The sequence below is a fragment of the Ctenopharyngodon idella genome, chromosome 4, assembly GCF_019924925.1.
Source record: "Ctenopharyngodon idella isolate HZGC_01 chromosome 4, HZGC01, whole genome shotgun sequence".
Taxonomy (NCBI): Eukaryota; Metazoa; Chordata; class Actinopteri; order Cypriniformes; family Xenocyprididae; genus Ctenopharyngodon; species Ctenopharyngodon idella.
In genome coordinates this window covers 28189507-28206042 of record NC_067223.1, presented here as the reverse complement: position 1 = coordinate 28206042, position 16536 = coordinate 28189507, and the positions used below count along the sequence as shown (strand labels likewise).

The window sequence follows — 16536 nt, the reverse complement described above, 5'->3', positions numbered from 1 at the left end:
GAGGGAAAAAAATGAACTTAAATGATTTTAGCAAATGGCTGCAATATAACAAAGAGTGAAAAATTTAAGGGGGTCTGAATACTATCCGTACCCACTGTATATTTCACATACACAACCCCAGTTTCAGAAGAGTTGGGACATTTTGTAAAATTCAAAAAAATTAAGAATCTGTGATTTGTTAATTCTCTCGAACCTCTAATTAACTGGCAAAAGTACAAAGAAAAGATTTCCAATGTTTTCACTGAACAACATTATTGTATTTTGTAAGTATAAACAAATTTTGATTTTGATGGCTGCAACACACTCCAGAAAAGTTGGGACAGGGCCATGTTTACCACTGTGTCACATCACCTCTCCTTTTAATTACAATTTTGTAATTCTCCTTTAGATAAAAAAGGTACTCCTTTTCATGATGGGCCATACATTTTCAGTAAGAGTCAGATCTGGACTGCAGACAGGCAGTCAGGCACATCCACTTTACATTGTAGAGTCTCTAGAAACCACTCTGATGTATCACATGCAGAATGAGGCCTGGCATTGTCTTGCTACCCAGGAAAGATGTCATCTTGATGTCAGTTTATTTCTTTGTACAATCCAAATATATGCCTCCATGTCAATAGTACCTTCACACAAATGCAAGTCACCCATGCCATTTGCACTGATGCACCCCCATACCATGACAGATGTTTTCATTTGCGCCTGTCACAAATGAAAGTCTGGATGGTCCCTTTCATCTTTAGGACTGAGAACTCAATGTCAGTTTTTTTCCAAAAACATGCTGAAACATGGCGCACATTTCCACTGTCTTTTAGACCATCTGAGATGAGCTCGGGCCCAGAGAACTCATAGAATCGATGTATAGCTTTCTCCTTGCATAACAGAGATTCTTGAGTTTCTTGATGCAGCACCGTTCAGACTGTAATAATCTTATTTCAAAGCGAAAACAAGAAACATAATCTTGTTTTCGGTTTGAAATAAGATTATTTTGCTTGTTTTAAGGAAAAATTCACTTAATTTTGACATTTCTTCTGAAAACAAGACAATAATTTTTACTTGTCTAGAAAATGCTTCTTGATTTAAGAATCTTTTTAGATATTTGGACTACAAACACTTAATACACTGGAGCCACACCTTCCATAGCCTATATGGCATCCAGAGCTTGGTGCTCCAACAGGGCTGGTGGTGGGGGGTGATACCACAGCTGTAGGTTTTCACGCAGCTCAAGCTTTCCCTTTGCAACAACCCCAAATAGTGCTTCCGACACCCACTTCTGGTCCTGCTGTGGCATTTTCTGTGGCCACAGTAGTGGGAGATCCACAGGATCTTCTGGCTGAGATGAGATCTGCTGATATCATCAAAAACACTGGTTTAAATAAAAGCTAAGAGAGCAATAAATGACGAAGGCATGTTTATATTTGAATGACATTTTACTGGGCTCCTCACAACAGTCAACTCAGAAATAGTCGATGACGTTGCTGTTTTTTCGATGCGTTGTGATCTCTGAGCTGAAGGAGGGAAGAGGAGGGCTGGATGAAAGGCCAATGAGGTTTGGGGGATGGGGGAGGATGAGGATCAGAGGGTGGGCATGAAGCTGCAGCTAAACTGGAGTGCTGTAATGTATGTGGAGTCAAACTGTATGATTAAGGGGATTGCGAAAAAAAAATATGAAATAAAATGATATAGTGATAAAGTGATGTCATGATAATGTAGCATCTGGACCAATCAGACACAAATTATTCATTATATTTAATGAATAATCCAGCAAACTCACTCTCCCAACAAAGGTCTGTGAACCATCCCCCAAAAACTGCAACAAATGGAAAACAAAAGGAAAACTGATAAGACTTTTTACGACCCAAAAAAATTTGCAGAAAGTCTTGACTGCCACTTAATTCTTGTTGAAAATGACAAAGTGAACCTTTTTATCCTATATATTATATATATAACCACTTGAGAAATGTATAAACATGTATCCAATTTTCCCATCTCTTGATTTTACTTTTATAGGGTTTGGCCCATGTATTAATTCAGACTCCTTTGGATTAATGCTTCAGACTTGCATACCATGGTTAACTAAAATCACATGAGTAGCAAGTTTGGTCTTTATGAATCTTTGTTCTCGATTTGTTAATTTTCATAACGTTTTGCTAACTCAGTGACACATTAGTATTATAAGAATCTAGAAGGTTCTCAAACACCCAATCCAATGTCTTATGCTAGAGGACAATGAGTCGTAAAAGTTCCCTCTAAAGGAACAACTCCTTATTGGCTCATTCACCTCCAGAGGGTGTGAAATCTCAGACTTCAAAAATCACTCATCACAAGATCACAGCAGTTCCTTTACTGAAAAACTGATGTGAAGATGATGCTGAGCTAGAAGTCTTCTGAAGACCCCCAAGCTTGTACCAGGCTGCAGCCTTGTCTTTCCATTCACCAAAGATCCTCTTAATCCATCTGGTTCTTTTTCATAAAGACAACATCAGCAAAAATCAACGGGGGCCTGCACAAATTGCATCAGTCCTATTCGGATGGCAATTGTTTTTCAGGGGGACGTAAGGTATTTTCACCATTTATAGGGGCTAGTCTGTAATGTTATTGCCGTCCGAATCCAGAATGTCAGTGTTTTTCTCTGACCACCAGGGTTAAAATCCCCAGCCGAATTACCTACTGTTTTTTGACAAAACCAGGGTCATGTGGTAATTTAATTGCCATCCGAATCCACATCTCTAAGTTTACAACAAGAGATCAATACACAATTCACTGTTTAATTCCTTTTTGGCCACTGCAGAGCACCAAATGATAAGTGTTGAGCTTTGCTGTAATTTGCACGCATTTTAAAGATACATTTATTGCGGAAATTTTGGAAAGTATTTACATAAACAATATTTCATCACCGCTCCACCACAGTGGTGGGAAGAGGTTAAGAACAAAAAGGAGAAAGAGAAATTAAGTACAAATGAACAGTTATTCTGGCAGCAACATGTGTGCAATTCAATTTTAAAATATGTAACGTTAGCCTATTATATACAGTTACATTAAAAATATAAACCAAAGCAGCTTCATGCATACCTCATGTATTGTAAATAAGAGGCTGCATTAACTTATTTCTGCTAATTCCCCATTTTTAAAAAGTCATCATTTGAGATAAAATGCAAGACAAAACCATTTCAACTATATATCGTGTCAATCTTCCTATTTTTAAACAGGTGATTTAAATAATCAAATAATAAATGTATTATTGTTAAATATGAATTTATTCTCATTATTCCAAGCATGTGCCGTTTTATTTACATCAATCATGCAACAGACTGTGAGCAGCGCGTATGCTCCCACAAAACTCGCTCCTCCACCGTGAATAAATCGCCATCCTAATGCACGAGTTATATCACCGAGGCCCCATTATTTTTACAGACGTCCACATGAGAAACAATTCGAATAGGGCTAAAGGGAACACGAGAAATGCAACAGATTTACAACAAATGTAAAGACATCAACCAACAACAACAGACTCAAACACAAGAGTATAAAATACACTGAATAACAAGAGTAATCATGAGGAACAGGCGTGTGTGACGAGTAAATATACAGTCATGTGAAAAAAGTTAGGACACCCTATTGAATTCCATGGTTTTCTGTATCAGGGCATAATAAAAAATCATCTGGTCCTTGGCAGGTCTTAAAATTTGGAAAATAAAACTTCCAATGAACAACAACACATTACATATCACACCGTGTCATTATTTGTTTAGCAAAAATAAAGCCAAAATGGAAAAGCCATTTTAGGACAAAGTTAGGACACCCTTACTGTTAACATAGGAATTAAGAGGGTAAGTAACAGTCAGATAGATGTCTTTGATTAACTGATCACCAACAAGTGTGATCACCTCTATAAAAGCTGAAGTTCTGGCAGTTTGAGTGTCTGGAACCTTCAAATGTGTGTTAACACAATGCCAAGGAGGAAAGACATCAGCAATGATCTTAGAGAAGCAATTGTTGCTGCCATCAATCTGGGAACAGTTACAATGCCATTTCAAAACAATTTGAAGTCCATCATTTACAGTGAGGAAGATTATTTACAAGTGGAAAACATTCAAAACAGACACCAATCTTCCAATGTGTGGACGTCCTAGCAAATTCACCCCAAGATCAGACCATGTAATGCTCAGAGAAATTGCAGACAGCCCAAGAGCTACACCTCAAACTCTACAGGCCTTAGTTATCATGTTAAATGATAAAGTTTAAGATAGTACAGTTAGAAAAAGATGGGACACGTATGGCATGTTTGGAAGGGTTTCCAGGAGAAAGCCTATTCTCTCTAAAAAAAAACATAGCAGCACGGCTTAGGTTTGCAAAATTTCTTCGGAAGAAACCACAAGACTTCTGGAACAAAGTCCTTTGGACAGATGAGACCAAACTAGAGATGTTTGGCCATAATGCACAGCACCAAGTTTGGTGAAAACCAAAAGAGCATATCAGCACAAACACCTCATACCAAAAGTCAAGCATGCTGGGCTGATGATTTTAGGCTTGTTTTGTAGCCATGGACCCTGGGCATCTCACAGTCATTGCATAGACCATGAACTCCTCTGTATACCAAAGTATTCTAGAGTCAAATGTGAGGCCATCCGTCCAAAAGCTAAAGCTTGGCCAAAACTGGGTCATGCAACTGGACAGTGTTCTGAAGATTACCAGCAAATCTACAACAGAATGGCTGAAAAAGAAAAGAATCAAGGTGTTGCAATGGCCCAGTGAAGTCCAGACCTCAGCCTGACTGAAAAGCTGTGGCCAGAGCTGTGCACAGACAAATGTCCACAAACCTCAATGAACTGAAGCAGTGGTCTTCACTATTTTTTTCATGAGAGCCACACTGACAGGACAAAGTCAATAGAAGAGCCACTTTTACCGCAAAGTATCAAAAGTTACATGCAGTCATAAATAGCATGTCTGCTTATCAATCTGTCATCCCTGAACATGCAATATACAATGCAATAAATACAAAAGGGGGAGAAAAATAATTCTTTATCATTTACCAGCTACATTTGTAACTGAGACAAGATGATTTCCCTCAATGACCAAAAAAAAAACAGGATTACCTTAATGCTGGGATGAGCGGAAACATGCATGCATTTCCTTGACTTTCTTCATAATATATTTGTAGCTTGTTGTTGCAATCCTTGTGAGGCTTGCAAGATGTTCATTGCTGAGATGGTTTATCTGTTTCCGCTTTATAGTGTTCATGGTTGAGAATGTTGACTCACAAGTGTATGTGCTCACAAAGAAGGACATCACTTTTTGTGATGTTTAAGTGGCTTCAAAGTGGGAAAGTCTTCTTCAGACACCAAACTCCAGAAGTGACAGTTATTTTATTCTGAAATGCTCTGACAGCATTCAGCATGTTGCTTGGAAGCTTATCTCTTCCTTGAAGCTGCAAGTTGAGAGTGTTCAGGTGACAGGTGATGTCAGTAAGAAAGGCCAGCTGTGTGATCCAGCATGGGTCTTCCAGCTCTGGCTCTCGTTTTCCTTTTTCTGTCCAGGAAAGTGCAAATCTCAGGGAGGAGGTTCAGAAACCGTCCAAGCACTTTTCCACGGGACAACCATCTCACTTCACTTCACTGCATCAGTAAATCACTATACTCTGTGTCATAGTCCTTAATGAACTGTCGGAACTGTCTGCGGTTCAGTGCTCTGGAGACAATGAAGTTTACCACACAAACAACTGTTTTGCAGTGGAAACTGATAAAGTTGGGTATTTCTTCTCTTTTTTTCATGATCCCAACAAGCCCCTTCTCCTTTCCTCGCATGCTAGGGGCACCATCCGTGCACACACTTGCTAGACCTGACTAACTGAGATTTTTTTTCATCAAAAAAAATGCCAGAAGTGCATTCAGAATGTCCTCACTTCTCGTTTGGCCAACAAGTGGAAGTAAGCAGAGCATTTCTTCTTGGAAAGACTCTTCTTTGGGGAACCTCACCCAAACACACAACTGAGCAACATCTGTGACATCGGTGCTTTCATCCACGCGATGCTGAAACATGGTGCTGCTGACACATCTGCACAGAGCTGGTCACTCACCTCTTTGCCGATGTTTTCAATCCGCCTCATTATGGTAGAATCGGATAATTGTAATCCTTTAATTTGCTTTACAATTGCGTCCTTGTTGTCAAACTCTGCAAACAACATTTCTGCTGAAGCCAAAAAGCAATCTTTCACAATTTCTGAGTCTGAGAAGGGTTTTTTTCCCCGAGCCAAAATGCCTCAGTTAAACATTCAGCTGTAGAAGTTGTCCTGTGTATGAGCCTTTGTTGTCCAGAAAGAGAGGAAGAAAACTGCTCTATTTTTCTTTTCCTTATTTTACTTCCAGGTGGGTTAACTTTCATTGAATTTTGCCGCTCCAAATTACTTCGCTTGAAACCGGAGCGGGTTTGTTTGCATATTAAACACAAGGGGTTCGATCCGTGGAGGACAAATAAAAATTTCTCTGTCCACTTTTCTTGAAATTTTCTATGCTCATCTTGTATGACTTGTACCTTTCTCTTTTTAGCAGGTGTTGACTCTCCACAAACTCTGTCTCCGTCATCTTCCTGTCGATTTGCCGTTGTTGCATGCTCCGAATTTTTAGTTCCCTCTTTTGTCACTGTCACATTGCTTTGTTGCTGTCCACTTGGTGCAAGAAATCGATCCATTTTCAGTCCGTATATAACACAAGCTAACTGACATGAAATGCTAGGTGTGTACAGGCATGTATTCATAATAATCAGCCAGTCTCGGAGCCCTCCCTAGCTCTACAGCACCCCACAAATTTCCAATGTAGGTCTGTGGTGAAAAATGGAACTGCAGCGAAGAATGGGCCAAAATTCCTCCAGAATGATGCGAGAGACTGATAAAGTCATACAGAAAATGATTACTTCAAGTTATTGCTGCTATCTACATGCATTTGAATCATAGGGTGTCCTAACTTTGTCACCCATGGTTTTTCCATCTTGGCTTTATTTTTGCAAAATAAATAATGACATGGTGTGATATGTCATGTGTTGTTGTTCATCTGTGGTTTTATTTTCCAAATTTTAAGACCTGCCAAGCACTAGATGATTTTTTATTATGCCCTGATTTGGAAAACCATGGAATTCAATAGGGGTTCCTAATTTTTTCACATGACTGTACATACTAACAAATGAGACTATAGAAAAAAGATACAACGGGAACTAAACACAGGAAATGAAAACAAGACGCAGCGAGACAAAATAATATCATAACAAAAGTCTACGAACACTAAACACGAGAATTGTGACAAGAGCAGTGGAAGCATTATAGCCACTTTGCCAAAGGTAGGCCATACCCTAAGATAAATGACTCAATCTTAAGTTGTACAAATCAGTAATGAGAAATAATGGCTGAAATGGAATATTCTTTCAAAGCACAATGCACTGTATATTATACCACATTGCAATTTAATATTAGACAAAAAAAATGCCACACATGCAATATTTATGAGTGAAAAACTAACTCACTCGCGCATCTTTAGGGTAAAAACTGAAAAGTTTATTTGTTGCATTTTTACAGACGACAGCGTTGTCAAAACAATTCCTGTTCACATGGATCCACGAAAATGATTAAAAAAATACATGCCTGGCCAGTAGTTGGCAATGTCACTCTGTAAAGAAACACTATGCACCTATAGACTGAACATGTAATATACATGTGGATGACGATTTGTGCTGTTTTCACAAATTTGTGTTTTTGTAGTTTACACGGAGACTACAATGGTATTGTTTTCAAAAACTTGCACTTGAAACCTGTTTTCAAAAGTTTGCATTTTCAGGCCCCCAAAACGATGTTGTCATGTGAATAAACGGCCAAAATGCATAAAAATAATGCTGTTTTTAGTTGAAAACAATGTCTTGTAAATGGCCCCTTAGAGAGTATCATATATTTGCTGAGAGTGTCAAGTCTGTAAAGGCAACCTATGCCAAAGGACCATCGCAACTTGACTAGTGTCTCTGCACCCTCCAGTGTCCCACATTTTACCTCTCAAAGTCTGAAGTTCTGCTATGGCTAATCAAAAATATAATGAATAACCCTTGTAATTATTAGTGAATGCATTTAAAAAAGTTATTTTATTAATGACAGTGTAAAAGTAACTAATAATGTCACATCATTTGTTTGTATGGAAAGTAGTGAGTTGCAGTAATGTGCCATTTCTCACCATTGCAAAGCTAACAAAAAACTCACAAAAGCTCCAATGCATAGAGAGGTCAAATAAAGATGGGTGAAATTTAGACTAATGGGCTGTTTGAATGGTCTATTTCTGTCAGAATGACAGAATTTGAAGTTATCCAAGAATGTTTTTAAAGTTTGATAAATGATGGGAAAAAATGGTTATTACAACACCATTTTTTTATACTAATTATAGACACATTTTTGTTCATTACAATTCATTATTGGTGGTAAATTTGCCAAAAACATTAAATAGAATTATTTTTGAATGACGTGTTTGTCTATGTGTGGTTTGTGTAAAAACTGTAATTCTCTGTTATAGACTTGCTGGATGTTGTCTCTCTGATCAGCACTGTGAAAGTTTGTCTTCAACTCTACAATCCTCAAAGTCCCATCTAAAAGAAATGGACCTGAGTAACAATGGCCTACAAGATTCAGGAGTGAAGTTACTCTCTGATGGACTGAAGAATTCACACTGTCAACTGAATATTCTGAGGTCTGAATTTCATGTGTGCATGTGTATCTTTCATAAATATGGCTAGCCGATACTTTACCTTGTGTATATTGTAGTAAGAATGTATCAGTGGCAATTTCCCTGAGGACACATTGGAGGTAGTGCTTCTTCAAAATAGTGATGAGGAAATAACCACAGTTACACTTTATTTCAGTGGTCCACTTTAGACATTCTACTATTAATAACTTTGCAACTGCATGTCAACAAACTCTCATTAATTTGTAATCACATGTCAACTCACATCAGTAGAAGGTGTACAAGTAATTTTGAGAGTGCATGTCAACTTATTCTACTAACCCTAACCTAACTTACAAATAGACATTCTACTGACTACAAGTAACTTTGCAACTACATCTCAACTCACATTAGAGTAATAATATGTTAGGTTAGGGTTAGTAGAATAAGTTGACATGTACTTGCAAAGTTACTTATAGTCAGTAGAATGTCTATTTGCGAGTCCACTTCATACACAAAAAATAGAATAATCATAACTGATACAGCGCTGTATTTACTTCTCCACTCACATTCTTTCTATAGACTTGGCAGGGATGCTTACCTCAATAATTAATAATTAGTTAATTCACCAAAAAATGAAAATTCTGTCATCAACTGAGCTTCACAGTACATGTCATGATTCAGTACTTTCCAATGCACATCAATATTATAATTGGATAATGAAAGAAAGATGAAGACAAACTGGGCCAGAGGTACCCAGGGTGTCTGCGCGAGAGGCAATCAGGTCATTTCACTGTATTCATCATTTTAAGCCTACATCAAATCGCAAAAGTAATACAAATGTTGAACTCTATACAAACATATATATACAGTTGTAGTCAGAATTATAGGCACCTCCTGTAAATATGATCAAAGAATGCTGTGAAAATAAATCTGCATTGTTTATACTTACATATATTTTTGTCATACTTTATTATATCCAACAAAGTAAACTGTCAGATTAACAATTACAGTAATTTCCTTGGATTGCAAAACTAAGACACAGCACAACTTATTCTGACATGTAAGGTCAGCTTATTTTTCTTGTCAACATTTAACCATCTGCTAAGGCACACAAGTTTGTTAACATTTTTAGGTGCCAGAGCAGCCCTGTTCTTGTGCACAATGTGTCCTGCATGTAAAAATAGCCTCACAGTTAAAGCAGGAGTTTCTGTGCTAGAGATGAAACGGTATGAACATTTTATATCACAATTATAGTGACCAAAATGATCACGGTTATCAATATATAGAATTGTTAAAATGAGCTGGAAATTTTCAGAATGATGCATTATGATACACAAACTTAAATAATTTTACAGACTTTTATGTCAAAAACCAACAAACAACAAATAAAATTAGTGGTAGACAGGCTGAATAAAAAAATGTGAATCCACTTACTGACAGTAGGTGGCACTTATGAAACTGCTAAAAATAGCTGTTTCCCTGGTAAATGATGTACACAAAAGCAGTGCTGAGCTTAGAAAATCTACTTTATTAGGCATTACACAAGATGAAAAGAAAATGGCATCAAAACTTTTCTCAAGACATACGGTTCCCTTCAGGGATACATCCATATAATTAATTAATTCATACATTTATTAATATAATTTCACTCAGCGCTCGGTTGTAGAGGTTGTAAAACCTCTCACTGCTTTCCACCATGTTTCCACACAAAGCAAAACCTATGCTGCATACTGTGCCTGCATGAGACTCTTGCTAACTTTGCTTAATGCTGGAGAGTATTTATCATGAGTTTTTCAAACGGAATTAAATTTTAAACATGTTAATGATTTTTAATACATATTATATTCAGTAAACCAGTTTGATAAAAAAGAAATTAATGTTTTTTTTTTTTTTTGCTGCTGTTACAAAAATGTACCAAACCATGACTTCAAAACTGAGGCATGTACCAACCTGTGATATTTGTGTACCGTTACACCTCTAATATAATATAATATATATATATATATATATATATATATATATATATATATATGACTGTTATCTATAGTCTATATCTGTAGTCAGTCAGATTAAGTCTTGTCATTTAATGGGTGTTTTGACATTTTAATTTATTTTAAATTTTTGAGACCTTTTATTGTTTTATTCAGATTGGCAGGTTGCAGACTGACTGGTAAGGGTTGTGAAAAGTTTGTCTTCAGTTCTACAATCATCAAACTCCCATCTGACAGAGCTGGACCTAAGCAACAATGACCTGCAGGATTCAGGAGTCAAGTTGCTATCTGATGGACTGAAGAGTTCACACTCTCAACTAAACGTACTGAGGTTCGACTTTCACATTCACTTATTTATTGTGTTCAAGTATATGTATGAATAAGTGTTTTGTGGTGATCAGATTCTGAGATAATCAGCATCTGAGAACCAATAATAGTATCCAGCTGGTTGATTAACAAAAGTATGTGTAGTATTTCCCCTACTAGTGTTATTGTGTAACAAACAAAATATCATGAGATGAGATATTGAGCAAAGAAAGTGCAATTTATTTTCAAATGTGAAAAAAAAAAAAAAAAACCCTGAAACTCAACAAGACTTGTTGTGATGTAATAAGGTTATGCAACAATGAATACTGGCCTAAGAAAACTGTGGGTTACACTTTTTGATGGCCCACTTTAGATATTCTACTAACTATAAGTAACTTTGCAACTACATGTTAACTAACTCTCATTAAAGTATTAGTAGACTGTTAGTATACTGTTAGGTTAGGATTAGATGTTAGGGTTTAGGTTAGTAGTTGCAAAGTCAGTAGAATGTCTGTTGGGGGAACATCAAAATAAAGTGTTAGCAGATATTAGGCAGATAGTCTACGGATATTCTAATGACTGGTAGTTAAATGAGTAACATACAATGAAGGAACACATTGCAAACAAGAAGAGTCGTAGCATCAGCAGCGAAGGTAAGAAGAATGGAAGAATCAGTTTGCTGTCAACCCTTATGAAAATTAACCATGGTTTTACTACGAATAAAACCAAAAAACATGGTTCTTGTAGTTATTCCATGGTAACCAAGAATTAACCACGGTTTTGCTACAAAAACCATAGTTTAACTATGGTGTTTTTGTGGTTAAACAAATGGTAGTCAATAGGCAAAAAACAAACAAACAAACAAACAAACAAAAAAAAAAAACATGGTTTTACTATGATAAAACCATGGTTAATTTTCATAAGGGAATGAGCGAGATGGGCAGCTTTTGTTTGCTCTGTAGTAAAGTACTTGACATATGCAAAACCTACAATGTCAAAAGACGTGAATTCGATGTGTTTGTTTGATGTACTTGTATTTTAAATCAATAAAAATAACTGCATCGGCGCACCTGCGACTGCTAGCAGATGCTGCGCGAGGGATTACGACGTGACAGAATGCTTGATATCATCAGAGATTATAATTACAATGCTCTCAATGTTGTTTCTAAAAAGAGTTGAGTAACCTTTGCTTATTTAGGCGCTTATGGCCTATATAACAATGTCATTGTTTGTGACTGTTACGATGCTGTTAAAGAGAATTTACATCCAGAGTTAAATAGTTAATTAAGGTGCTTATGTGTATGTTTATTGAGCATTATTATCTGATTACTGTAATGCTAATGTCAGTAAGATAGTTTTTATTTGGTGGAATACATTGTTCTCATTTCTGTGACATACTGTATATCAGGGGATTGTATAATGTGAGTTTATTGAACGAGAGTTTCATTTTGATATGAAGAAGTCACACTGCCAGCCATTCCAACACACTGTGAAACAAAAACGAATTTCTTATAGTATTTGTTGATTTTGCAGAGTGTGACAGAAATAAACCACCAGAAAACACCACCTCTTCTGTGTGTGCAACATCTAAGTATAATAATAATATTATCTGCTAATACCATAATATTAAATCTGATGGGTTTTCATTTGTGACATCATATGTAAATGATATGTGGCCCGTGAGACTTGCACCTGGACCATAGTGCGGACCACTAGGAAAAAAGGTTGAGAACCACTGCTTTAAAGGCTGTTCAATGTATATTGTACATTGGAATAGGATGTCTGTCAACTGAATGCACATCAAAATGGGTGTTTACAGTTTACATTTTACTCTGTTGATTGTCATGTGGAATGAAATGATACCAAATCAGAATGCGAGCCTACAGAAGATGGAAGCATAACACAAACTAATCCAAACCTTTTTCTTTTTTTCCTGTAAAAAGCAGTCCAAACACTATTATTACCATTTCTTCTTGGCAATCAGACATCACACGTTGTCCGCCATGTTTGTTTACTCTAAAGTCACGTTTGCAGCAAGAGATTTTGTGAGTTTTCCTGTTGTCATAGTCAGGAATCTGGTTGTTTTGAATGGAATCTGTTAGCGTGTGGTGTGCTGTCTTGGTCACTCCATGAACTAAAGGAACAAAACTGTTAAATCTATGATTTTTTTTTATCGTCATGTTTGTTTTTTTTATCATCATTGTTGATTTTAAGACTTCAGTTCTAACCCTGCTCCAACTCTGCCTGTAATTTTTAACCTGAAACACCTTGATTAGCTGGTTCATTTGTGTTTCATTAGTATTGGAGCTAAACTCAGCAGGATGGTAGCCCTTCAGGAGCAGGATTGGCTACCCCTTGTCTATTCATTAAATGGGTGTTGTGACAGGAGTTAAATCGTTGCTGATTTATTGTTTCTGTTTTAGATTGGTCATCTGTAATCTCATGGGCCAGTGCTGTGAAAGTTTGTCTTCAGCTCTACAGTCATCAAACTCCTGTCTGAGAGAGCTGGACCTGAGTAACAATGACCTTAAGGATTTTGGAGTGAAGCTGCTTTCTGATGGACTGAAAAGTTCACATTGTCAACTGAACATATTGAGGTATCGGATTGATCAAACTAAACATGTCACTTTAGTCCTTCTCTTGACTTGTTCGGTGTTTGAAATGTCAGAACCCGGTTACTGAATTTGCCTTTTTACTTAAAACATCTCTTTGGGCTTTTTAATGATTTTAATTATTTAAACTGATACTTCCTCACTGGTAATGATACTGATACTATTATTATACAAATACCCGTATCCTAGAACAGCATATATGAACAGTTTTATCCCACAGCATCAGTCAGACAAAGTGTACAGTGAATGAAGGAAAATTTTCACAATTAACTCAAACACTTTCATAGGAATGTACAGGAGTGCACAGCGGCATAGAAGGGAGAATAAGCAAAAGCAAAAACATATGGGTTGAGGAAAAACACAGTGTCAGCAAATGAGTGAATTGCACAGGTTGCTGTGTGATGTCTGATTGCCAAAATGCCATATGAACTGTTGCTCTCTCTCTCTCTCTCTCTCTCTCTCTCTCTCTCTCTGTCTGTGTGTGTGTGTGTGTGTGTGTGTGTGTGTTTGTTTGTAGATTGTCTGGCTGTATGGTGACAGAGGAAGGCTGTTGTTATGTGTCTTCAGCTCTGAGTTCAAACCCCTCACACCTGAGAGAGCTGGATCTGAGCTACAATCACCCAGGAGAATCAGGAATCAAGCTGCTGTCTGATACACTGAACCATCAAAACTACGCACTGGACAAACTCAAGTATGTTGAGCAGGAAGCGTCACAGTACTGTGTGTGTACATTTATGTGTTAACTGATTTAATCAAATGTGCAGAATGTGACAGTTTTTTTTTTTTTTTTTTAGTGTGGATCATAAAGGAGATTTCAGGATTACAGCAGGACTACACAAATGTATGTCAACACACAAACACACATACACCTTTAGTGATTGTTGTTGTGTTGTGTTGTGTTGTGTTGTGTTGTAAATGTTCTTTCTCCTTGTGTTCAGATGCCTGTGATCTCACACTGGATCCAAACACAGCAAACATTCATCTAATTCTGTCTGATGAGAACAGAAAGGTAACATATGTGGAAGAAAAACAGTTATACCCTGATCATCCAGAAAGATTTGATGGGTGGCCTCAGGTTCTGTGTAGAGAGAGTCTGTCTGGACGCTGTTACTGGGAGGCTGAATGGAGCGGATATGCTGTTATGGCAGTGACATATAAAGGAATCAGCAGGAAAGGATGGAATGAATTCTCTGAGTTTGGATACAATAGAAACAATAGAAACTCTTGGAGTCTAATCTGTTCTGAAACTTTCACTGCCTGTCACGATAATAAGGAAACTGTCATTCATGTCCCTTCATGCTCCTCTAAGAGAATTGGAGTGTATGTGGACTGGTCGGCTGGCACTCTTTCCTTCTATAGCGTCTCTGACACACGCGCACTCACACACTTGCACACATTCACCTCTGCATTCACTGAGTCTCTTTATGCTGGATTTGGAGTTTATCGATTGAACTCCTCAGTGTCTCTGTGCACACAAACCTGACTGAGAGATCAGATTCCTTCTCACTTTATATCTGTAACACATGCATATAAACTTACGTAAATGTGAAGGCCTGTTTATCTTCACACAAAAGCTGATTTATTTTTCAAATAATACATGTACATGATATATTATGTAATGTGTAGCGCCTGGGCGCTATCACCATTTGGGGTCAGGATGCCTGGATAAGAACATAAAATTCCCTTCTCACTAGTGATCAAAAGAATGGCTCAAACAGGCTCCGAGACATTCCACAGGAAAGATTAAGACAGACACATAATGCCCATAAAATGGACTTCTCTCCATTAATTCATAGACAAACCTTTCTATGAATGAACACACAGTAGGTAATCAAACAAAATGCCTATTACTGCCACATGTACCGCCACAGTAAGGCCGCAGCATTCAATGCAACCCAGTTACATTTGATATGTTTTGAGTGATTTATAATTAAATAATTAATCACCATTTATCTTTCTAAATATTCAATTATTTGAATGACTTCTTAAACTTATGTTAAAGTATTTATTTTCCTTTTCATCTTCAAACACTAGAGAATAATGATGAATATTGTCTGTACCTCTCACTGAGAGAAAAGTACAACTTATAAGTATGTTTTGAGAAATTTTCCTGTTTATAGTTAAAGCTCGGGCCAAACTTCAACCTTGAAGAAGCTGTGAATCATGTGTATATTTGTATGTGCACCAAGTGTTCTGTGCAGGTTCTTTATGGTTGCTGGTGGACAACTGGCACTCTGCTTGAGACCTGCAGACACCTTGTCATGATCTAGAAGGACATCCTGTGCCTAAATCCAGGGTCCGAGCGTCAGAATCGTGATGGATGGAGATACATTTCTGTCTATCAGTCCATGCATGGAAAATTACAAATTTTGTCTATTTTCCTTAGCCAATCAGAATCAGTTAACCTGAAGTAATGATGTAGTTAGTAGACTCTGTTAGACTATAATGGTTGTGGAAATGGGAATGTATGCAGAGCGGCCTACAAACTCCTTGTGAAACTTGAAGCTGGCTTCTGCTGATGAAACTGCAAAGTATTCTTCAGTAAAATTTTCTTTCATTTATTTTAACTCTGACTCCGGGTCTTCGTTCATCAAATCTGGTCTTTTGGGTCTTTAACTGTAAAATTTTCCTACCTTTTATTAAATCATTCATTTGTAGCCTTTTAGTTAATGTTTATTAATTTGTTACTATTACTATTAATTCTTTCTATGATATGAAAAACAAAGAAACAAATAAATAAGCTAAAAGTTACCATAGTTCAACTAAAATAGAATTAAAATGCAGGAATGACTTAGCCGTCCCCATGTTTCAACTAAAGCAAATGATTAATAAAACATGCTTGTGAGTATCCGGGCAGCATCTAGATCAGATGGTGGACCTGCACCTAGACACAGCCACAACGCAGCCCTGAATGTCAGCAGAGATCCTGTCAACTAGATA

General features: G+C 37.1%; 1 protein-coding gene across 1 annotated transcript in view; it reads left to right on the top strand.

Moving 5' to 3' along the window:
* zmp:0000001020 (NACHT, LRR and PYD domains-containing protein 12) overlaps nt 1–16163 on the top strand; it is a 36828-nt gene extending 20665 nt beyond the window's left edge. Inside the window, 7 exon segments of the mRNA XM_051891404.1 lie at nt 8538–8711; nt 10835–10868; nt 10870–11009; nt 13408–13581; nt 14114–14287; nt 14391–14437; nt 14535–16163. Of these exon segments, the coding sequence (XP_051747364.1) occupies nt 8538–8711; nt 10835–10868; nt 10870–11009; nt 13408–13581; nt 14114–14287; nt 14391–14437; nt 14535–15079 (1288 nt within the window). The 3' untranslated portion in view covers nt 15080–16163.
* The last annotated feature ends 373 nt before the right edge of the window (nt 16164–16536 follow it).